The 20651-nt window shown below is 35.5% G+C and overlaps 2 protein-coding genes and 1 long non-coding RNA gene across 5 annotated transcripts; 1 reads left to right on the top strand and 2 right to left on the bottom strand.

Moving 5' to 3' along the window:
* Window positions 1-4441: 4441 nt before the first annotated feature.
* Window positions 4442-6420, bottom strand: LOC129718901 (uncharacterized). Of its 2 annotated transcripts, none has more exons than XR_008727078.1 (2): window positions 6381-6420; window positions 4442-5052 (listed from the first exon to the last, which is right to left on the bottom strand). XR_008727078.1 is itself a non-coding variant. In XM_055670118.1 (2 exons), exons 1-2 carry the CDS (start codon window positions 5361-5363, stop codon window positions 4492-4494), a joined length of 804 nt encoding a protein of 267 aa, XP_055526093.1. In that variant the 5' UTR covers window positions 5364-5560; the 3' UTR covers window positions 4442-4491. The 2 variants fall into 2 exon arrangements, 1 of the variants encoding a protein (XP_055526093.1); XM_055670118.1 differs by lacking the exon at window positions 6381-6420 and adding an exon at window positions 5121-5560.
* Window positions 6421-6794: 374 nt separating this feature from the next.
* On the top strand, window positions 6795-8343 carry LOC129716867 (uncharacterized). The gene is made up of 4 exons (XM_055666709.1): window positions 6795-6856; window positions 6908-7025; window positions 7083-7203; window positions 7450-8343. Exons 1-4 carry the CDS (start codon window positions 6795-6797, stop codon window positions 8091-8093), a joined length of 945 nt encoding a protein of 314 aa, XP_055522684.1. The 3' UTR covers window positions 8094-8343.
* Window positions 8344-10784: 2441 nt separating this feature from the next.
* On the bottom strand, window positions 10785-18841 carry LOC129718904 (uncharacterized). Of its 2 annotated transcripts, none has more exons than XR_008727079.1 (3): window positions 18310-18841; window positions 11580-12782; window positions 10785-11532 (listed from the first exon to the last, which is right to left on the bottom strand). It is a non-coding gene; the product is annotated as an uncharacterized LOC129718904 (long non-coding RNA). The 2 variants fall into 2 exon arrangements; XR_008727080.1 differs by having other exon boundaries at window positions 10785-11505.
* Window positions 18842-20651: the final 1810 nt, after the last annotated feature.

The raw sequence follows: 20651 nt of genomic DNA, 5'->3' as shown, positions 1-20651 counted from the left end.
CATTCCATGATACGGATTATAGACAGTCTTCAATCCTGATGCTGCGTTTTCATTTGATGCTGTTGCAGCTTCCGGTTCTTCATTCTGTATATATATATATATATATATATATATATATATATATATATATATATATATATATATATATATATATATATATATATATATATATATATATATATATATATATATATATATATATATATATATATATATATATATATATATATATATATATATATATATATATATATATATATATAATATATATATATATATATATATATATATATATATATATATATATATATATATATATATATATATATATATATATATATATATATATATATATATATATATATATATATATATATTCTTCAATAACCGGATCATCTGATAGTTTTTTTTTGTATTTTTAAGATGGTTTTAATAATTTTTGTTGACAATCTAAGCCGAGTGAAATCAGTTTCATCGAGGGACATAAAAAGATAATGATCGGTAATTTCTTCGTCATCTGAAATAGTGTAAAGTGAACGATTGAAATATTCTAATCAATATTAAATTGTTTTACATTTAATTATCTTGACAGTAAAAACGGCGGGATATATACTTAATCTTGCTGTTGCAGGTTGTCCAAAAGGCAAATGTACTATGCTGGTATATGGCTTCAGCAGGCAGAAGATTTTCTGTTTCTGTCACTTCAACTTCATAAGCCTCAAGAAAGTCGTTGTAGCCAATGGTTCTACAATTTCTAATGAGGAAATATAGTTCATTTTCTTTCACTATTATTTCTCTCAACATTGCGAAGCACGTGTAGGACATATCCAACTTTTTTAGAGCTACAATTACGTTTGGGCGGAAATCGATTCCGTTTATGGTAACATTTTTGGGAGTAAAAACAATGTCGTCGCATTCTTTAGTAAAATCTTTGCTTTTGCAATATTTTTGATACCTAAGGTATCCACTTTTGTATTCAACTTTATCAATGAAGGGATTATCGATTACGTCAATAACCATGGCAATGTACTGACGTTTTGTTAAACTTTTACAAATATTTTTAAAATTTTTGTACGTTGCGGCTTGGCTCTTACATGGTTTGTTTTTTTGCTCAAAAGTGAAACAGTTGAACTGTTTCATGTTTCCGCTTCTCTTGATGCATTCTACATAATGTTCCAAGTGATGACTTTTATTAATACGATTACTGAAGTTGGTGTAGAATAACTGTTGAAAAAGCCGGATGTGCTCTTCAAGCTCTGCTAGCAAATGGTCTGGCACGATGGGCGATAGTAGTGTGCGGGTTATATTTATTAAATGTCCTATCATGATTATCAGAGGGCAATCGTGTTTGACCCTATGTCCAAATAGAAAATGAAACGCCCTCAATAACAAAAGGGATTGCGCCGATGTTTGCTTTAGTCGGTACGCGTTGGGCTTGTTAAGCATTTCATCTCTTATGTTAGCTGATGGTTTATTCTTTCGATCCATATATCCGTATGCGAAAGAGCTGATACGGAAGTTTACATAACAAACGTTGATTTCTAGACTTTTGTCTTTAACGTACCGACATAAAACGAGTTGCAGAGTAAGTGGCACAATTCCTTCAGAAGTGGGTGCACCTCATAAGGATCTTTTTTGTACAGTGGTCTTGATATAGTGCAAATTCTACAAAAAAAGTTAGCGCCAGGTCCAAGAAAATTGAAAACTTCGTGTACTGCTAATGTATCGCCGCAAAAAATTGAAAGCACGGCGCGGAGCTCAAATTTTTCCGATCCATAGTATATTGTTATTCCGTTTTCCAATTTTTTTAGATCAGATATTAATGGTTGCAAAATCTTATTATATCCATGTTTTTTTGCAGCGAGAGATGTACAGTATACAACAGGAAAAATGCTTTTGGGAGAACTATTGAATCTATCCGGAAAATTTTGAATTTTGAAACTGAAGCAAGTTCCTTTATTAACTCCCGCTCTCGAACTTAATCCTAGTTCAACGTCATCTTGATATAAGCTTAGCCTAACTGCATCTGGAATCATCCTAAAATAACTTGCACTTCGGGTAAGTACAGTTGTATGAAATTTGATTCGACTGAAAATTATTGTTTCGCAAATGGTGATTTATGTGACGCTGTAAGCCATCAACATAACCTATAACATTTTGCTTACAAAAAAAGCAAACAATCCCAGCTTGTATGTGCCTATTTTCCTGAGAATAACAAATAACTTTTATCAAAAAATATACTTACTCAATATGTTAGTTAATCTCAATATTACAGATTCTTCCTCCTGGTTGATTAAACGCAAGATCTCCTCCATTTTAACAACACTTGAATTAAACAATTGAAACGCGTGTGAAGCAGATAGAATTATGGCGCAAGTTTTTTGACAGTTGCGTTTTTGTTGTAATCGCACTTAAATATGTTTAACGAAATCTCGGTAAAAGAAAAACTGGTTACAGAGATTCGGTAGATAATTTTACTGAACTCGGAGATTTGATATTTTACAGTTTATCTCGGTAATTCACTTTACGATATTTCGGTAAACATGTTTGATTTTCGGTATCTCAGTAAAAAATAACAGAACTACGGTAAAATGAAAACATTTTCAAGTAGTTCGGTATTTTGTTTTACCGAGGCAACATTATACGATTAAGTGTGTAGGCCCTTCCTGGCCAAAGCTCCGCTCCATTGATGCTGCTGCTGGGTAGACATCATTAGCGTCCCACGCTTTTCGTTTTTTTCCGCTGCATCCTGGTTGTCCAGTTTTCTTGCTGGCAAAGGAGCAGATTTCGGCTTCTTTGCTTTCTTACCGCTTCCCATCGCCAAAGATCGTCCTACACGCTCGTCAAAATTAACTGTAAACTGACTGAGATGTCACTCACTTTCGTTAAAAGTGAACCTACTCTGAACAGAGTTTTTATAATATTACTCATTTATGGGTAGAGTCACCATGTGTCAGAAATTGAGTAGGAATTACGCTCTTCTTAGAAAACCGCTTTGAATTGAAACTGAGTAAAAGCTACTCAGTTTGCTCGTTTTGACTTTTGATCCCTTTGATGAATAAAACTGCCAGAGGATTGTTGCATACAATTATAACAAAATCACAAGTTTTTTTTTTAAATCTGTATTTTGCATATATACATATATGCAATGTTGCTGATTATCACATTGAAGCTTCATTCACTCTATATTCAGTTCGCAGCAGCCTCATAAGCACCGTAAGGGAGAGGTGCTCCTCTCGTGTGCGAGAGCATACCTGCTACGAGCGAGAGCTAGAACGTTTTTATTTTCCGTTCTACTTACATACTCTCATTCTTCGCCAAGTGCTTCTTTCGGTAAACAGAATAATCACAACTCACCCGTTTGTTCGCTACTTCGTGAAGCGCGGTCGTGTCGAATGCTCGTCTGAAAGCCGAAGACTTCACGAAGAGTGCTAATTTCCACTCCCTCCGAATGCTCTCTATGAAGCGATAAACTCGAGTGCGATGCGCTGGTGGCTGGCTGGAACAAAGCAGTGTAAATGAAAGGCTATATTGCTTGCGCAATGTAGAGAATATATGAAATTTTTTTTGAGAAAGAGTTTTTCACATCAACCGCATCTACCTGAAATACTGAATTTAGAAAATGATGGTAATTAATAAGTAATTAAACTTTGAAGCTTATTAACACCATGTTGAAATTTCGTCCGTAACAGTATTACCATGCTGTTTCAAAACAGAGTGATCTACGTACATTTATCGATGTCATACCATCACGTGGTACGAGTGACATGTAATATGTAGCAGATGGGATGTAATGCAATATATAACATGTGATTTATAACATGTTACATATGATATAACACCATGTAACACGTAAAATGTGAAATAACATGTGCTCCGTTTTTCAGGAAGATGAAATGTGCGAGATCATGCGCAAAATTTTACAAACATCCTTGCATAAGTTTTAGCTTAAGTTCGTTTATTTTGGAAATATGTTGATGGTTACTCAAAGATGCACGAAAACCTATTTTCCATTACCTATCAGTGTGTTTGAACCTTTCTTATGCACATTTAGAAATATTTGCAGAAGCAAAAATATTTTTTTTTCAATTGATGCAAATATATATTATATTTATTTATATATATATATATATATATTATATATATATATATATATATATATATATATATATATATATATATATATATATATATATATATATATATATATATATATATATATATATATATATATATATACAGAAAGCTCGAAAATGGGAAATGGTAAAGGAAATATGGATTTTTTCTTTCTGTGTATACCGCATATAATAAACGCACTATGTGAAATCTGTTTCATTGTTTTATTCAAATGAAATGGTTTACGTGGCAGTATTTCTATCATGGAATTAAAACTAAAACAAAACCAAAAATTGGGTCATCATAGAAAAGAAGGTCAACAACATTTACGGAAACATAACACTTTATCCGCGAAGTTACGCTTACAAAAGCTACTTACAGCTCAGACAAAAGAATTTCAATAACTTCCGGCCATAAATTTTTGTTCATTTTTAGGAGCAAAATGTCCTTTACCATTTTATCACTTAGCTTAGTTCGTGAATCTGTCAGAACTAGTCGCGAATGGCTAAACAGTCTCTCCACGGTGACTTGTGTTGATGGTATGGACAGCAGTGCCATCGCAATTCGATAAAGTCGGGGACTTGATACCTTTCGCTGCTTCCAGTATTTCATGATGTCAAAAGGCTGCGATGTTTGGAGTTTAGCAGTAGAAGACGGATCTTGCGAGCTAGTAGATGGCATTGGCACAGAAACTCCTTGTGATTCCGTGATTGGCACTTTGGGACGCGTTTCTAGCTTCATAATCTCCGCCATAAGAGAATCGGTGTCAGCGCTGTTGGAAGAATTCAAGTTGGGTGTTGCTTTTTCTTCAAAAAAACACGCCAGATATTCTTCAACGAAGTCATCAGAGATCGTCTCTTTATCACTGTACTCGCATTTGTCGTCATTTAGCCCTTCAATGTCATTCAGTCTAATGTGAAGAGCCAAAAGATATTTCTGAGAAAATAAAAACGTAAATTTTCAATTGAATAATAACAATCTACCTAAACGTGTATTTTACAAACCTGAATATCATTTTTTTCATCAGCAGTAAGACGATTCGACCCAACAAAATTAAACCGAGGATCTATGTTTAAGCACGCTTTAAAAGGCATGCTGTCGCGTAGTGTCTTGGATCTTTTATCCATTGCTTTGAGAAGCTTTTTGGCCAGGGTGTTGTTATTTTTTGTACTTGCTACATGAGTTTTTGCCATGCTAGTCAGCCAATCAGCGTAAATTGTGAAATAGGGACGTGATTTTTTTGACATTTTAATGTAAGCATAAATACAGGTTTAAACGCCTCACAGAATTGGTTGATGAATTTCCATTGGCGAGAAAAATGTGGAAAGTAAAGTGTTACTTTACCATTCAAATTAATTCGTAGTTATAGAAATTATTACAGAGTTTGGTAATCTTTGAAGAAATTCCAGAAACTAAAGGCAGCAGCATAAAGTTAACTCAATGCAAAATGTATATTATGACTACAAGATACTTTCCCCGTAAATATCACAAAAACATTTCCATATTTTTCCGCAGAACTTTTTTTTTAAACAATTGGAAATCAAATAACTTTTTGAAAAAAACTACATTTTTCAAGCAGAATTTCTCGAAACCATTCAATCTTTATTTTTTACAAAAAAATGTGGATGGAATCTTAGTTTTCAATAATTTTAAAAGGATCATAAGTGCATAGCATAACATGTTAACACTGAGATGTTTTTTGAAAATAACTGTCATAGTGTGAGGTTAATTAGGGGAACTGCTCCATTATTCATCTCAACAGCTAGCTGCACCTATATTCATCTTATTTCTCTCATTTTCCCAATTGATCGTCAAATTTCTACAAATGTTTGAAAGTAAATCTATTTGCTTCTTGATTTTGTCAAGTGGTTGAAAGTTGTACGTTGAAAATATGGTAAAATTGGTCTAATTAAACAAGAGAAAATTCAGTTATTGATATTTCGACAGTTAAGAAGAAACGAATACGGTTTTAGAATCTTCGTGTAAGCATAAAAAATTGTCCGTACACCTGAAGAATTATTGTCATTGAGTAAATCTCTGTAATATAGCTGACGGCAGGGCAAATAATTTTCGACTGATCCTACCTGAGTTCAACAACAGCTGTTCTTTAAAAATTTGAATACGGATGCATGGGAAATTTTTTCGAAAAACTGAGTTGCACAGACATTAAAAATGTAGTTTAGGAAATACTAAATAAAGCAGCTTTAGCAGTAATATAGCAAGCATTTTCTATAGAATGAACATCAACAAATATTAAGTCTTACCTATTTCTGGGTCATTATTCTGAATCAGCGACAAAAATGGTGATCCTTCAAATTAGGGATGTGCGATACTTTATCGATACCGAAGGTATCGATGCTTTTCTATCGATATATCGAGTATTTGGCATCGATACGTCAGCAAGCAATATTATCGGATATCGATATATTATCATTTGATACTTGAAAAATATCGGAAGAAATCGCGTGACTGTGTGGCTGATATTTGTGTGGTTACTAAATGTGAACAAGAAGGAAGAAAATTTTCTTTTGTTATCACGTTCATCAGGACAATTACATAAGAGATTTCCCGTAGGTGCGAACGTTTAACACCGTTAACGTTAGTTTGTGTATTTTTATCAAAACTTCCAGTGCTATCAACAGCTGAAAAACTTGTAACGCAAATTGGTTTTTGTGAAAATGGCGCCTACAAAAAGTGGAGCTTGGTCGTTCTTTCAAAAATTGGACGGAAAGCGTGCAAAGTGCACAAGATGTGTGAACAAAAAATAAGTTGTTTATTCCGGGAACACAAGCAATTTGTGGAAACATTTGGAAGTATACCACGGCATTGAACAACTCAAGAAGAAACCACAAAACGCATCTGAAAGGGAAAGTGCCATTAGTTCGTCAAAAACTTCAAACTCGTCAAAGGTAATTTATTTGAGGTCGAGGGATTGTTCTTATTCATTTACAATCTTTGGATTGCAGGATTTGGATACTGCAAAGCCATCCTCGAGTGTAACCGTAACGATCTCGCAAGAAGATAAACCTGACGAGCCACTGCAACCGACATTGGAAACCCTTTTTGCCAGGCGAAAGGCTTATGATGGTAAAAACAAACTTTTTTTTAATATCTTTATAAGGTAGTTTATGTTAATTCTAATTAGTTCAACGAATTCTCAATTTGTGTGTTTATGTTCAACAGAATTATGTTTTCTAAATGAAAAGTTAACGAAAAGAACTCTGGTTGATTCGTAACAAACTATCTAAAGCTGTCAATTATTGATCAATAGTTTAGTTCAGAAGAATCAGTATTACCTAGAGTATCACTAATTCCTCAATCTTTTATTTATAGAAGATGGCCAACGCTTCAAAGAACTTCTGGAAGGCTTGCTGTTCATGGTGTGCAAGGACAATTTATGTCTATCCACACCGGAAAAAGAGGGCTTTCGACACTTAATGAAAATAGCTGCACCTCTTTGGCAACCTCCTTGCCGAAAAACTCTCACGTCTCTCATGGAAACGAGATACTGTGACATCAGTGCCTATATTCGTAAAAGTCTGTTACGAATCTCTTCCGTCTGTATCACTATGGTCTGTTGGACAGGGCGACACCAAACAAACAGCTTTTTAGGCATGACTGTTCATTATGCTGAGGGCAATGAAATGAAATCTATTGTACTGGGCGTCGAGTATTTGACAGAGTCCCACACGGCTGATTATTTAGAAAAAAAGATGTTGGAGCTCCTCGCGTTATGGGATATTGAACCAAGCAAAGTCAGTTTGGTTATAACGGACAATGCTGCAAACATTACCAAAGCCTGTGTACAGGCCTTTGGTAAATCAAAACATGTGCCATGCTTTGCACATACCATAAATCTTATACCAGCAAATGCACTGGGTTTCAAGCAAGTCAACAGTCAACCTGTGCCGTATGTTCCTATGTATTCCAGACATAATTCGAGAATTAAAAAATATAGTTACGCTTTCTCACCGTAAACAAAACTTCTCTGATGAAATCAAGCGACTTTAGAGAGAGAAAGGAGTTCCAGAGGGACAGTTACGGCGATTGCAACAAGACGTGACAACCAGGTGGAGTTCCACATACATAATGATCAAATCTTATTTAGAAATGTTATCAACGATAACTCTGGCTGCTTTGAAATTTCCCAATGTAGAAGTATTGTCAGGGCTAGAAGTAGCCACTTTAACTTCAATCAAAAACGTATTGTGTCCTTTCGCGCTTGCAACGGAGGAAATATCTGCAGAAAAACACACTACAGCCAGCAAAGTAATACCCATGGTCAAAATGATAACTAGTGTAAGTTGTGTTTGTCAACATTCTTATTTTCTATAAATCATAACCGTTATGCTCGACGGGGTACTTGGGTATCTTTTCAGGTTTTACAAGATGAATTTTTTTTCACTGCAATCTATAGTGGTAAAAATCAGTAACAACTTATAATCTCATTAAAACATATCTCTTGATAACATTTGTATATAGTAATAAAGGGAGGGGGACTTGATTTTTTCTACCCCTTACATGCTCGACGAGGATAGTTGTTGCACCAGAAAGTTCAGCAACCTTTTTACCTTGAAATCAGTGTTTAGAAAATATTTGACAATAATATTGTCAAATATTTATTAAATGCAGGTTTTCGGCGAATGAGAAATTTTTTTCGGGGCACCGAGGACACTGATTTCAAGGTAGATAAGTTGCTGAATTTTTAAATGATAAAACTATTGAAATCGGATGAAAATTGTCAGAGTTACAAGAATTTCAATTTGTGGGTACCCAAGTACCCATTGGGCATGTAAGGGTGTTTTTTTGTCGAGCACATAACAGTAAATAGCGACTGTTAAAGTAAAAACGAAGTTCGAAGCGTTGCGCTTAACTTGTTTTTTTTTTTCAGAAAGTAGAAGCGGTGGAAATAACAGCCGACGACGCTCTTGCCCAAAAGTTTAAAAATTTTGTTCTAAAGGAACTGGCAGGGCGATGTGACGATATAGAAAATAACATGGCTCTTGCTTTGGCAACGTTGCTTGAACCTCGCTTTATGTCATTCCATTTTCAAAAAATAATTGCAGTAGCTAACGCAAAAACACTGCTTCAGAAGGAAATAATAAAAATGCTCCAGAAAGAAGCCGAAGGGGCTCAGAATACCAATGACGCCCAAAAGCTACCAACATACGACGAAAGAAGCAAAGACGATTTATGGAGCACGCATGATAAATTACTTCAGTCATCGTACATGAGTGGAGCACCGGAGGATTTTAGCTCTATTGCTCTGACTGAAATAAAACCCGTTGGTAATATGGTAAACAATTGCCCACCAATTTCCACATCTATTTAAGCTAGCACGAGTATTCGTGGCAGCGCTCGGCACTTCAGTTCCGTCAGAGAGGCTTTTCTCTCTGGCTGGACAAATTATGGATGACGAACGAAATCGACTCACCCCTTTGCATCTATCGCAAAGGATTTTCCTTGCGACAGTTGACAAAGAAACGTGGTATAAAGCGGTTTCAGAAAGTGCACGGTAACTAAATCATTTGAGCTCACACTTACCACTAACAATTAATTTCTATTTTTTGGAATTTACAGGGAAAGGCGAAATTAAGTACTAGTCAGTTGTCACATGTTGGAATCTCGGCTAGGATCATGGAATTAGCCCCCGCAATTGTTCTGTACACTAACGGTTAGCTGCAAAGTATGTGTCGAATAAACAAAAGGGCTTTTAATCTAGGACGATTGAGTACTTGACATCTATGGTTATATTAATTCTAATCGTTATTTGATCATTTAATGGTTATTAAACTTTGTTACGTTTTGGATATGATGTTGTTATTTAAATAGAAATTTGAAAACTGACACATTTAAAAAACCTAGGAAATCAGTAATTGTCAGTGAATTCAATTTTCGATCAAGGAAAATTGAAAAACGATCAGGGAAAAACTTTTTACCGAGACGCGATTCTTTTTTAAACAGCTTTTCAACACTCATACGGTTTTTTAGCATAAAAGTTCAATACGGTACCTCTACCGTTAAATTTCGTATCCGGTCGAATACTTTTTTCATTAGGATATTTGGGTTGCATGATCTACGTTGCATTTTTTTGTGCTGAATGCTGAAAAATATCTGGGAAGATACATTTCAAGAAAAATTTACTTTTGAAAACTTTGTCACCACCCTAAAAAATCGATATAGGTCGACATGATAAAATGATTGGGTTCATTTATTGGCATGCATGTGTAAAGAGAATTTGGTTTGTTTTGATCATGATGTATAGAACGTATAGAACTAAACTAGGCACAGGGTGGGAGAGTTGTTCTGCGTTGAAAGCGATGAAACGTTCCTCAGCCAGTAATTTTCGGAAAACCAGCCATGGTACCATACATGCTATTATACATTTTGGAAACAGGAAATAAAAAGTAATTACATTATAAACTATGACAAAGATCACAAGTAACTTTTCATGGCGAAATTTCTTTCAGGTCGATAGAGTATCAAACTGCTGAAAATATTCAAACCCAGCGAAAGCAGATCGTGAAAAATAGCCAGCTCGCCGGAGAATATAAATGTATAGCACCACCAATACCTAATTGAATTTATGTGAAGCATAATCGTAATAACTAGATAACAACTGCAGTAATTTGGAGTACCATTATCACTCATAAAATAATATCCGAAAATAATAATTTAAAACAGTCTATTTATAAACCTTTTGTCTGAAATTACACACGGCCTTCTACTACTAAATACTAAATGTAGATTATTTTCTTGCACACCAAACAGAATAAAAATACAATCCTAGCAAATTCCTATGTCTTATTGATAGTTCAATTCTCAGCAACGTTTCGATTTGCAGCATTGTGTATAGAAAACTGTATATTAGAGAATTAACAAGACACCCACCGTTAAGGCAACTGCCACACCAAAACGTATAACGGTAATGCAAATTCATACAGCTCGCCCGTTTTGATGTTGACAGTTGCCTTAACAGTGAGTGTCTTGACGCCTCTCTGGTGTATAGGCTGACTACTCTAGCATAGTCCGAAAGCGTCGTTTGTTTCTCGGTGCAGAATGACCACCCCGATTATCACCGCTGTTCGCACCACAATCGATCACTTGAGGTAGGCCCCGTACAGCATTTGACTTCTGCAGCATTTTTTCTCCTGCTCCAGGTAAAACAGCATATTGCGTACTGTGCAGATTCACCCGCTTCATACGAGGTTTGAGTGGTGTAGATGCTTTCCTGCTCACGATTCCAAACGTCCCAGGAGTTACAGTCGTCGTTGTTCCTTCATCGAGCTTAGGTTTCTTGTGTGGTTCAATTGCTTGCAAAGGCATCCACCTGTCGTAGCTGTTGACAATCAGTCAAGTTGGTCGTTTCATTGAAGCTTGCCATTGTAGCTGTTCCCACAGAAGTTGCATTCGCACCTGAATGAATATACTTACAATATAAAATTACAATAATAAATACTTACAATGTTTGTCCTTGCGGTGCCATTTCCTGCCGCTACTTCACACCAACTTAAGTTTAGTTTAATTTAGTTTATAATGGCATACTAGTAGTATTAGCGTTCTTCTCCCGCTATTTGCCTCGTCAAATGAAATCTACCACGGTTTCGTTCGTTTTCTCGTTTGTCACTTCACCCCAGAGATGCCAGATGTTTTTGAAAAATGTCTGCAACTGCTGGGAAAACCGGAAAAATGTGCTCGAAATCTGAAAAAAAATCTACCCGTGATCCGAAAAAATTTCGCTCGCGCAGGCAAAAGTCTGTATAAATCTGCGCAAATATAAGGAGAATCAGACAAAAATCGGCAGAAACCGTGGAAAACTGCAAATATCTGCAAATCACTAAAAATCTGCACACGGACTCCAAAAATCTGCGTTTTGCAGACCGTTCACCCGTTTCGATATTGCGATAATATTGAAGTATCGATACTTTCATTGCGATACAGTTGTTACTTGGTATCGGATCGTTTCAATATATCGCGATACCAAATATCGATACCTTCGCTTTCGATTCCCATCCCTACTTCAAATTCCTTGAGGTAGCGCATCAGTAGATACCATACGTTCCATCGAGTTTCGCATGTTTTCGGTGGTAAAGCTGTTTTATGGAAGGTGAAAAGTTGGCGATTGGCTTTGAGATACATCCTCAAGCATTTTTTGTTTAGATTCGAGAGCCGAGTGTTGTATTCTTGTAGAACGTCCCAAACAGCCAACTGAGCTGTGTGAGCTCCGCATCTCACGCTCTCCATAATATCCACGTTTATGATCTGGTCATCTTGATCGTCTTCCAACTGTGAGTCATCAATTGCAGTACCGTTTGCAGGTTCTTCCACGAAATCATCGTTTTCTGGAATCATGACCAACTCGGATTCCGGTATGTGTTCTTCCTCCTCGTGTGGTTTGGTTTCAGTGGGCTCTGATATATCAGGATCGTCGGCAGTACAAAAGTTCATAACAAGAGAGTATTCTTTGCGAAGAACACTACCCAGAGAACCTTCCAAGGCATCGCCCATTAGAGATTTCAAAAATCGAACAGCTGCTAAAATATTCGGGCCGTTATTACTTGTGATCGCCAATAGCTGTTTGTAGTCGATTCCAAAAATTTTGATCTCTTCGTCGATCACACGTTGCAGATTTTCTTTGGTCTGTCGCTCTGGCATTTCATGAGCAGCTACATTGAAATAGAAATTTGTTTGATCAGAGAAAGTCTTTGACATGGGGTAATAATTTGCAGGGTATTGACAAAATTTCAACGGTTTTTTTTAATTCATTTTGAATTAAAATTTATCTAAAAATTACTTGAATAATGCCTATTTTTAAAAATTTTTGACAAATGTCGTAAAACAATTGTTTTTACAAAATTTCAACTAAAACGATTTAAAAATCATAAAAAGTATAATAAAATAAAAGCTTTTCAATGAAATTTTTATGACAAAGAACATATAAATATAACAAGAAAACACATGTTTTCTATTATAATAGTGGACAACTGGAGAAGTTATGAGTGTACTTATTTTTCATGCCTCAAGTATAGATAGTCAAAACTGACCAATTTTTTAAAGCCACTCCAAGCAGAATGGTTTTTGCTAAAAGCAATAGAAATATCGCGTAGAACAAGACAAAATTTCACAATTAAATTGAAATCCAGATATTAACGATCTACAAAATATTCCAACAGTAGTTAAATGGTCGAGGAAATTTCAAAGAAAACCCAATAAAAAATTTTCCGAAGCCATAGAAAATTTTTAAGATATTTATGTGCATTAAAAAACATTCTTCAGGAATAAAATCACTTTTGTTTCGAATTCCTCAAAAAAGTTCATTAATTTTTTGTAAAGTTAGATTTGTTCTGTAATGCTTGAGTCATTAGTTACGAAATATGCGAAGGGTCAGAGAAAGCCGGAAAACTTTAAATTTGTATGGAGATGCGCGGTCTCTCGATACTTTTTTGTAAATATCTCAGAACTAAAAAAATCAGAAATTAGAAAAACAGAACAATATACATGGAACAAAATGTTTCAGAAAATTTTACACGACTTTAAAAATGCTTGGTTCATGAGTTATATTTTTCTGAAATTGGAAGTGGAGGAAACTCGGGAAATTGGATTTGTAGTTTTTTCGGAAAAGTTGACTTGCGGACTGATTTTTATAAAAATCTGAGACTATCCGTATCAAACACATGCGATAATAGAAAAGAATATCCAGCTCATTTAATACTACATTACATAATTATATTACATTACATTACATAATTCGCGTAAACCAGAAAATGTCTAGAAATGCTATCATACATAGTTAATATTGTTACAACGCCGTCGTCATCTACGATTGTTGAATTAATCCCGAATACGGATTTTTCATGCCGGGTAGCCGCATCAACTTTTATATTCACTGCCTTCTTTTTAAATTTCACAGACATTATTTTCCGCATAATTTCAGCGGCACGGTGAACAAGGTTTGGAAGCGTATTTCGAGTAATTTTGAGATTACACGCTGCCCACAATGGCTCTAAAAGCAACTCTGAGCCACCTCAATCGGGATACCTCATGGGAAGGTTGTGCTCCGTTACCATTTGCAAAGTGCCCAGGAGCACATTGCCCCGATTCGTATCCACTGTCACTTTTTGCGATTTTTGCTTTACTGACACTGTACCTGGCGGCGCGTTACTTGTACCCAGTTTTTTGGTGTCAATTACAATGTCCATGCGTTTAGCCACTTCCGGATGGCTACAATTAATGTGCCGCTTAAAATTGTAGGCGTTAAAGTTTTTATGTTGCACGTAAACACATTTTCTTTCCGAGTCTAAATCAATCAAGCAACGGTATTTGCTTCCATTGATCTCATTTACTTCATCCACCGCGTCCAACAATTTTCGCTTCAAATTTCCTCTTCCTTTCGGCGGGCTCATTGCTACGACCAGTTGCGTTCACTACGAATTTTCAAATAAGCCTCAACGTGAATGCTCGTCGTTTCCACTCCTTGCAGACGATTGCTTCGCTTCGGGAAGAGTGAAAGATAACGAGCAAAATGGAATAGCAGAGAACACGAACGCTCTCTGCTTATAAACAGCATGTGGTGATTCAAAACGAAGGCATTGTTCGGTTCGTTCAAGAATAGATACGAAGCGAGCTTTTCCGAACTAGCTTGGCCAAGTGAATGCTTATGAGTGGTATGAGCCGAATATCAGCAACACTGCATATCTATTTATATAAAAGAGAAGTTTTGTATGTATGTATGTATGTATGTTCCAGCATAACTCTCGAAGGCCTGAACCGATTTCAACCAAACTTGGCATACGTGTTCTTTGTATAAAGGAAGTGGTCATAGAAATATTGGATAGGAGGAGGGGTCACCCCTAAAGAAGGAGGGGGTCAAAAGTAATAAATTTTCATACATAATGGAAACCTTTCATTGAAATTTGATGATTTTCGGGTTCTTGGTCATATTTGGAGGCCGGAAGTTGATGTCCACAGACCGAAACATGATATTCGATGCCATTTTCAATCCAAGATGGCGACTTCCGGTTTCTGGGAAGCCATTTAAAGCTGTGAAAAACACTCACAAACTCCCCAATGTTGCAATTTTCGGAGCAAAAATGACTCTTAAGAACCGGTTATCGTTATCTGACGATACTTTGAAACTTGGGTTGCCGACTTCCGGTTTCTGGAAATCTTCGAATATTAATAATTGAATTATATGCTTGGCAATATGGGTATTTTCAGAATCGGAATGTGGTCGTCATACGAAAATCGATCATATATTTCCAAATAATGGCCTTTTTTGAAACGTAGTGACGTCTGTTTGCAGCCGAAAATCGGCTTTCGTGCAAATGTTTCTAGAGAAGTGTTTCAAAACATCCAACCTGCTTTGATCCGTTTTTGGAACGATTTCTTGACATATTTCTTGCATAATTTGATAACGGAGAGTCCAATTTAGCGTTTTGGATAAAAAATATGTTTGGAAAAGTTGCTGAAGCTCAACTATTACCGAATAAAAATTTAGTTAAGAGCATCGATCAAATAAGATAAGAGCTCCTACAATCCAGCTATTTATTTAAAAAAAGTTTTGTATGTATGTATGTATGTTCCAGCATAACTCTCGAATGACTGTACCGATTTTAACCAAACTTGGCATACGTGTTCTTTGTACAGAGAAAGTGGTCATAGAAATATTGTGAAGAAGGAGGTGCAACCCCCAAAGGAGGAGAGGGTCTTAATTAATCAAAAAATCTATTTTTATGCATTATGGGAACTTTCTGAATGAATACGATAGTTTTTGGGCCTTTGGTCATATCTGGAGACCGGAAAACTGATTTTCAGAGACCGGAACATGATGTCGAAAAGAGAAAGGGGCAGCTATCAAAGAGGGAGGGGGTCTTAATTTATAAGAAAATCAGGTCTTTTAGTGCCCTATGGAAACTTTTTGAAAAGGTACGATAACTTCCATGGCCTCGGTCGGTCATGGCCAGAAGTTGATGTCTAGGGACCGAAATATGATTCCCGATGTTTATGGCGACTTTCGGTTGCTGGGAAGCTGTATACAACCGTAGAAAACGTTTACAAACCTCCAAACATTGGTATTTCCGGAACCAGGATGACCTTTAGATAGCAGAACTAAAACTCCCATGACATTTTTTAAATTCAATATGGCGACTTCCGGTTTTGGAGTTTTATGAAAAACGAATATATGCTCTGCAATATGTATATTTTCGATATCAATATGACGTCCAGAATCCAAATATTCATTTCCGGCGCAAATTTTTAAATCGTGCATGGCGGATTACATTTTCTGGAAAGGTTACTAGAATACAGAAGAAGGCTTGGACGTAATATTGAAACGCTGTTTAGAAATCAATTCCGCGATTTCTGCTTTCTGTCAAGCTGTGTAAAACTAAGTGAAATGGTTAACTAATGTCAATACACTAAAGCAACTTTTACGCGGGGGATACGTACCACGTAAAAAACCGCGTAAATTCCGGAATCCATGTAAAATAAAACCGCTAAAATTCCGGAATCCGCATAAAAAAACCAGCGTTAATTCTGCATTCCGAGTGAAAGGAAACCGAAATCCGCGCAAAAATAAATACCGCGTAAATTCCGGAATCCGTGTAAAAAACCGCGTAAATTCCGCAATCCGCGTAAAAAGCGACCTTTTTCTAGAAAGAGAACTATGTTCAGAAAATGACAACGGGCGTCCAACACTATTTTCAAATTCCTGAAGAAAAATATTCAAATACTCCCTGATATTAGGTTCATAAGTCAGAGCTGATTTCCCAAAACCGAAAATTGGTGTCCGAACGTTTGGTATAGCGAAGGTTTTTTTTCTGCCCTGGAAGTTATTCAAAACTTGAGAAAAATCTGGAGATAGTCCCCGTATCTCCAAATTGTTAATTAATTCATGAAGACTGATGTTCAACTTTAAGGATGATATTGATATTGTTTACACAAAAAAGGTAAAACGAGAAGACATAGCAAGCAATAATTTTAACTATTAGAGATGAGCCTAGGCTATTGATTATGTAATTTGAGTGCAATTTGAGTTTATTGTAAGTTAATCGATACCGTGGAAGATGCTGATGAGGTAATCCATTTTCCAACGGAATTTTTGAACTCACTCGACCCAATTGGAATGCCTCCGCAACGATTGTGAATCAACGAAAAAGGTGGTATATAAGCAAGTTTATTACTAAAATAGAAATATTATTTGAAATGCTCGGGCTGGAAAAAATATATGGAAATATAGAAAATTATAGAAAAGCAGAAATTTTTACACGAGCAAGGCCGGGTACATTCAGCTAGTATGTAATAAAAAAACATACCTCATTAAATCAGTAGTGTATTCTCTGCCTTAGCAGCTTCATAAAAAACCGCAGCAATACGGTTCTCTGTTACCCGGGAATTGTGACTTGAGGTTTTAAATAGTACACATGCCAAAAAATCCATAACCATTCTCATATCTGGAGGAACTTTAATACACAAATAAAAACACTTTTTTCAAACAACAATACTACACGTTTTTCCAAACAACAACTTATTTTTAGCGAAACGTTTTTAAATGTTTTCAATACCACTCAAAAAAAAAAAAGAGTAAAGCAGAAAATTATGACAATCTGAGTAACTGTTACTCAGTTCGAACTTACTAACTTACTTACGAAACTTACTCAATTTTTGACGTTTTAATAGACAATGTAAAACTGAGTCAAAGTTGCTCAATTTAGAGTAAAATTAAAGGAGCGTGTAGGTCCTTCTCCATGGCGTGCTGCCGTTGAAATTCACACAAGAATGAGCACTACACTGTAAATAAAAATCACGTCGAAGTAAAGTGATTTGCTGTTGAATTCGCACTACTTGCCTAACATTTCAGAGTTGAATGGAAAACGTTCGAAATATATTAATGCAAATAACGATGAAATCAACAGCAAATCACTTTATTTTCTGTTGTTATGTTCATCATTGTTGATATGCTTATGTTTGAGATACGAAATGTCGGTCAATTGGATAATTATATAAATTCACAATAAATTCAAGAGACTTCTTTTTATTTTAGATTTTTCATTTTTATTTTATTCTAGATTTTTAATTTAAGAATAAGATAAACCTATAGATGATCGCTGTCACTGTATCGATGCAATCGCTTTCAGGATCTGTAAAAGAGTCGTTTTATTGTTATTTTAATTCAAAAGATCCAATAAAACTTACGCTCAAATAAATTTTTGATCTCTGGCTAAATAAGCTGCTTACGCTGTTCGCCATCGTCACTATTTTTGTTTCGTCTCATGGTTTTGACGTTTGTCAATTGGAATTGCAGCTGTAATTCAATTGATTTAAACAGTGGTGATAATACAAGAGATATTCATTATAATACGATGGTGATTTTCATTAACCAGTTTTCAACGCAAGATCATTTCATTGGAAAGTGGTAATCATCGAGAAATCAACACTAAATCACTTCAACTTGCAGTTCGATGTGATGCTTGTTCGCTCTCACACGAAATCCTCTTTAAAATTGTTAGAAAATTGAGAGATAATCTTTTTCGCTCACTTTAACTCGTACGGACAACGGCGAAATTTTGCATAAGTGTGAACGATGTGTGCGAATAAACTATTAAATATTGTTCCTGTCCACAACGGAAGCAACATTTTGTTGTTTTTCTGCATCTGCTTCTAGCAGAGTCTATGTTTATAATAAGAGTCCCGCAAAGATGAAACCAAAGGAACCAAATCAGTGTCAAACGAGGGTACTAATCGAGCAATGTAAATAAACGAAGTGATAATTTTAGGAGTGGATGAAAAGTGTTGCAATTGCGCGTATATGCGTATATGTGTTTTTCCGAAGTTTTACTTACACATTTTAATCCAACATTAAACCTGTACACTGCTTTACTTAAATTTAACAAAACATCACCGGTGTAATCTTTCAAAACTGTGTACCTTGTGAAGAATTTCAAAATATGATATTCGCTTATGCATGGTGAAAAACAGAACTGTATAGTTCTTGGCAACAAACGGCACAAAAACTGTGTTGCCGAAACGATAGATTTTCTCTTCGCGCGACTCTATATACACATAGACTCTGGCTTCTAGCTGTCAAACTATCGATAATTATCGATAGTTATCAATAAAATTAGGAAATTATCGATAATTATCGATAGCGATTTTAGTCGATACACTATAAAAAAAATCCACGTCGAAGTGAAGTGATTTGCTGTTGAATTCGCACTACTTGCCTAACATTTCGAAGTAAAAAGAAAATCTTTTGGAATATGTTAATGCAAAGAACGATAAAATCAACAGCGAATCACTTGACTTTCTGTTGTTATGATCATCTCTTTTGAAATGCCTATGTTTGAGATAAGGAATGTCGATCATTTGGATATTATCAGCTAATCACAATAAATCTTTTGATCTTTTGATTGTTATTTATTTTAGATTTTTTAATTTTTTTTAAATCTCAGATTTTCAATTTAATTACAAAATGATTTCTGTCATCATGTCGGTGCAACCGATTTCAGGAGCTGTAAAGTAAAGAGTTGTATTATTGTTATTTTAATATCAAAAATTCAATAAAACTTACTTTCAAACAAATTGTTAATCTCTGGGGAAAATGTGCTGCTTACGCCTTTCGCCACCGTCACTATTTTTGTTTTGCCTCATGGTTCTGACGTTTGTCAATTGATATTGCAGCTGTAATTCAATTGATTTAAATAGTGGTGCAAATACAAGAGATATTCATTATAATATGATGGTGATTTCCATTGAACAGTTTTCAACGCAAGATCATTTCGTTGGAAAATGTTAATCATTGTGAAATCAACATAAACTCACTTCAATTTGCAGTGCCACGTGACGAATTGAATCAAGTGCAAAAATACTTGAAGTAATCGTACCATTTATTTACAGTATATTTCCCATCCCTAAGAGCAAGCGCACCGGTGAGTTGCCATTTGAGTTGCTATTTTCACAACGGTGGCCGTTGCTATTTTGGATAGCAACCGATTTTCGCACCGGTCGTTGCTAATGGGGATTACCAATTCCACTATTTCGTTTTCACACCGGCAGTTGCCAATTTCTGAAGACCGTCACTAGCCAGCGTTGGCAAAATGTTTGTTTGTGATGTATTTCGCATATTTTTTGCGGATCTAGTAATAACCAACTTATCCGTCAGTCAATCGTTTCCGGAATGATCTACGTTCTTTCTACTTCATAAAATGTTCCCTCCATTTCACATAACTTTGTTTTCGTTCTCCCAAGTTATCGATAACATAATTCTTTTGCAGATTTTTTTACTTGTGCGTACATAAATTTTTTCATCCTTATATGTTTATTTAAAGTAATTCCGTAAAACTGGGCACGTCCCGCAACGTTGGCTTAAATGACTATTCTACTGTCGAACTGTCATTAGTTGTATTCTGTATTTCAAGCTGTCTCGGTTCCCACAGTTTGCTATTAATATTTGAAAATTTGCCGCCAAAAAAAAACTTAAATATAGAACGCGTAAATTGTTTTCGAGTATTTGGTTGATTCTAGTGATGAAGAAAGTG

The sequence above is a fragment of the Wyeomyia smithii genome, chromosome 1 (genome assembly GCF_029784165.1).
Source record: "Wyeomyia smithii strain HCP4-BCI-WySm-NY-G18 chromosome 1, ASM2978416v1, whole genome shotgun sequence".
Classification (NCBI taxonomy): Eukaryota; Metazoa; Arthropoda; class Insecta; order Diptera; family Culicidae; genus Wyeomyia; species Wyeomyia smithii.
Note: the sequence above shows the minus strand (reverse complement) of the source record. Positions and strands in the feature narration are given on the sequence as shown.

Coding starts and splice junctions, on each gene's coding strand:
- LOC129718901 (XM_055670118.1), bottom strand. CDS start 5,363: ATGTCAAAAAAATCACGTCCCTATTTCACAATTTACGCTGATTGGCTG. Junction 5,053..5,120: donor ATGAAAAAAATGATATTCAG/GTTTGTAAAATA, acceptor TTATTTTCTCAG/AAATATCTTTTGGCTCTTCA.
- LOC129716867 (XM_055666709.1), top strand. CDS start 6,795: ATGGCGCCTACAAAAAGTGGAGCTTGGTCGTTCTTTCAAAAATTGGAC. Junction 6,857..6,907: donor TTGGACGGAAAGCGTGCAAA/GTGCACAAGATG, acceptor CGGGAACACAAG/CAATTTGTGGAAACATTTGG. Junction 7,026..7,082: donor AAACTTCAAACTCGTCAAAG/GTAATTTATTTG, acceptor TTTGGATTGCAG/GATTTGGATACTGCAAAGCC.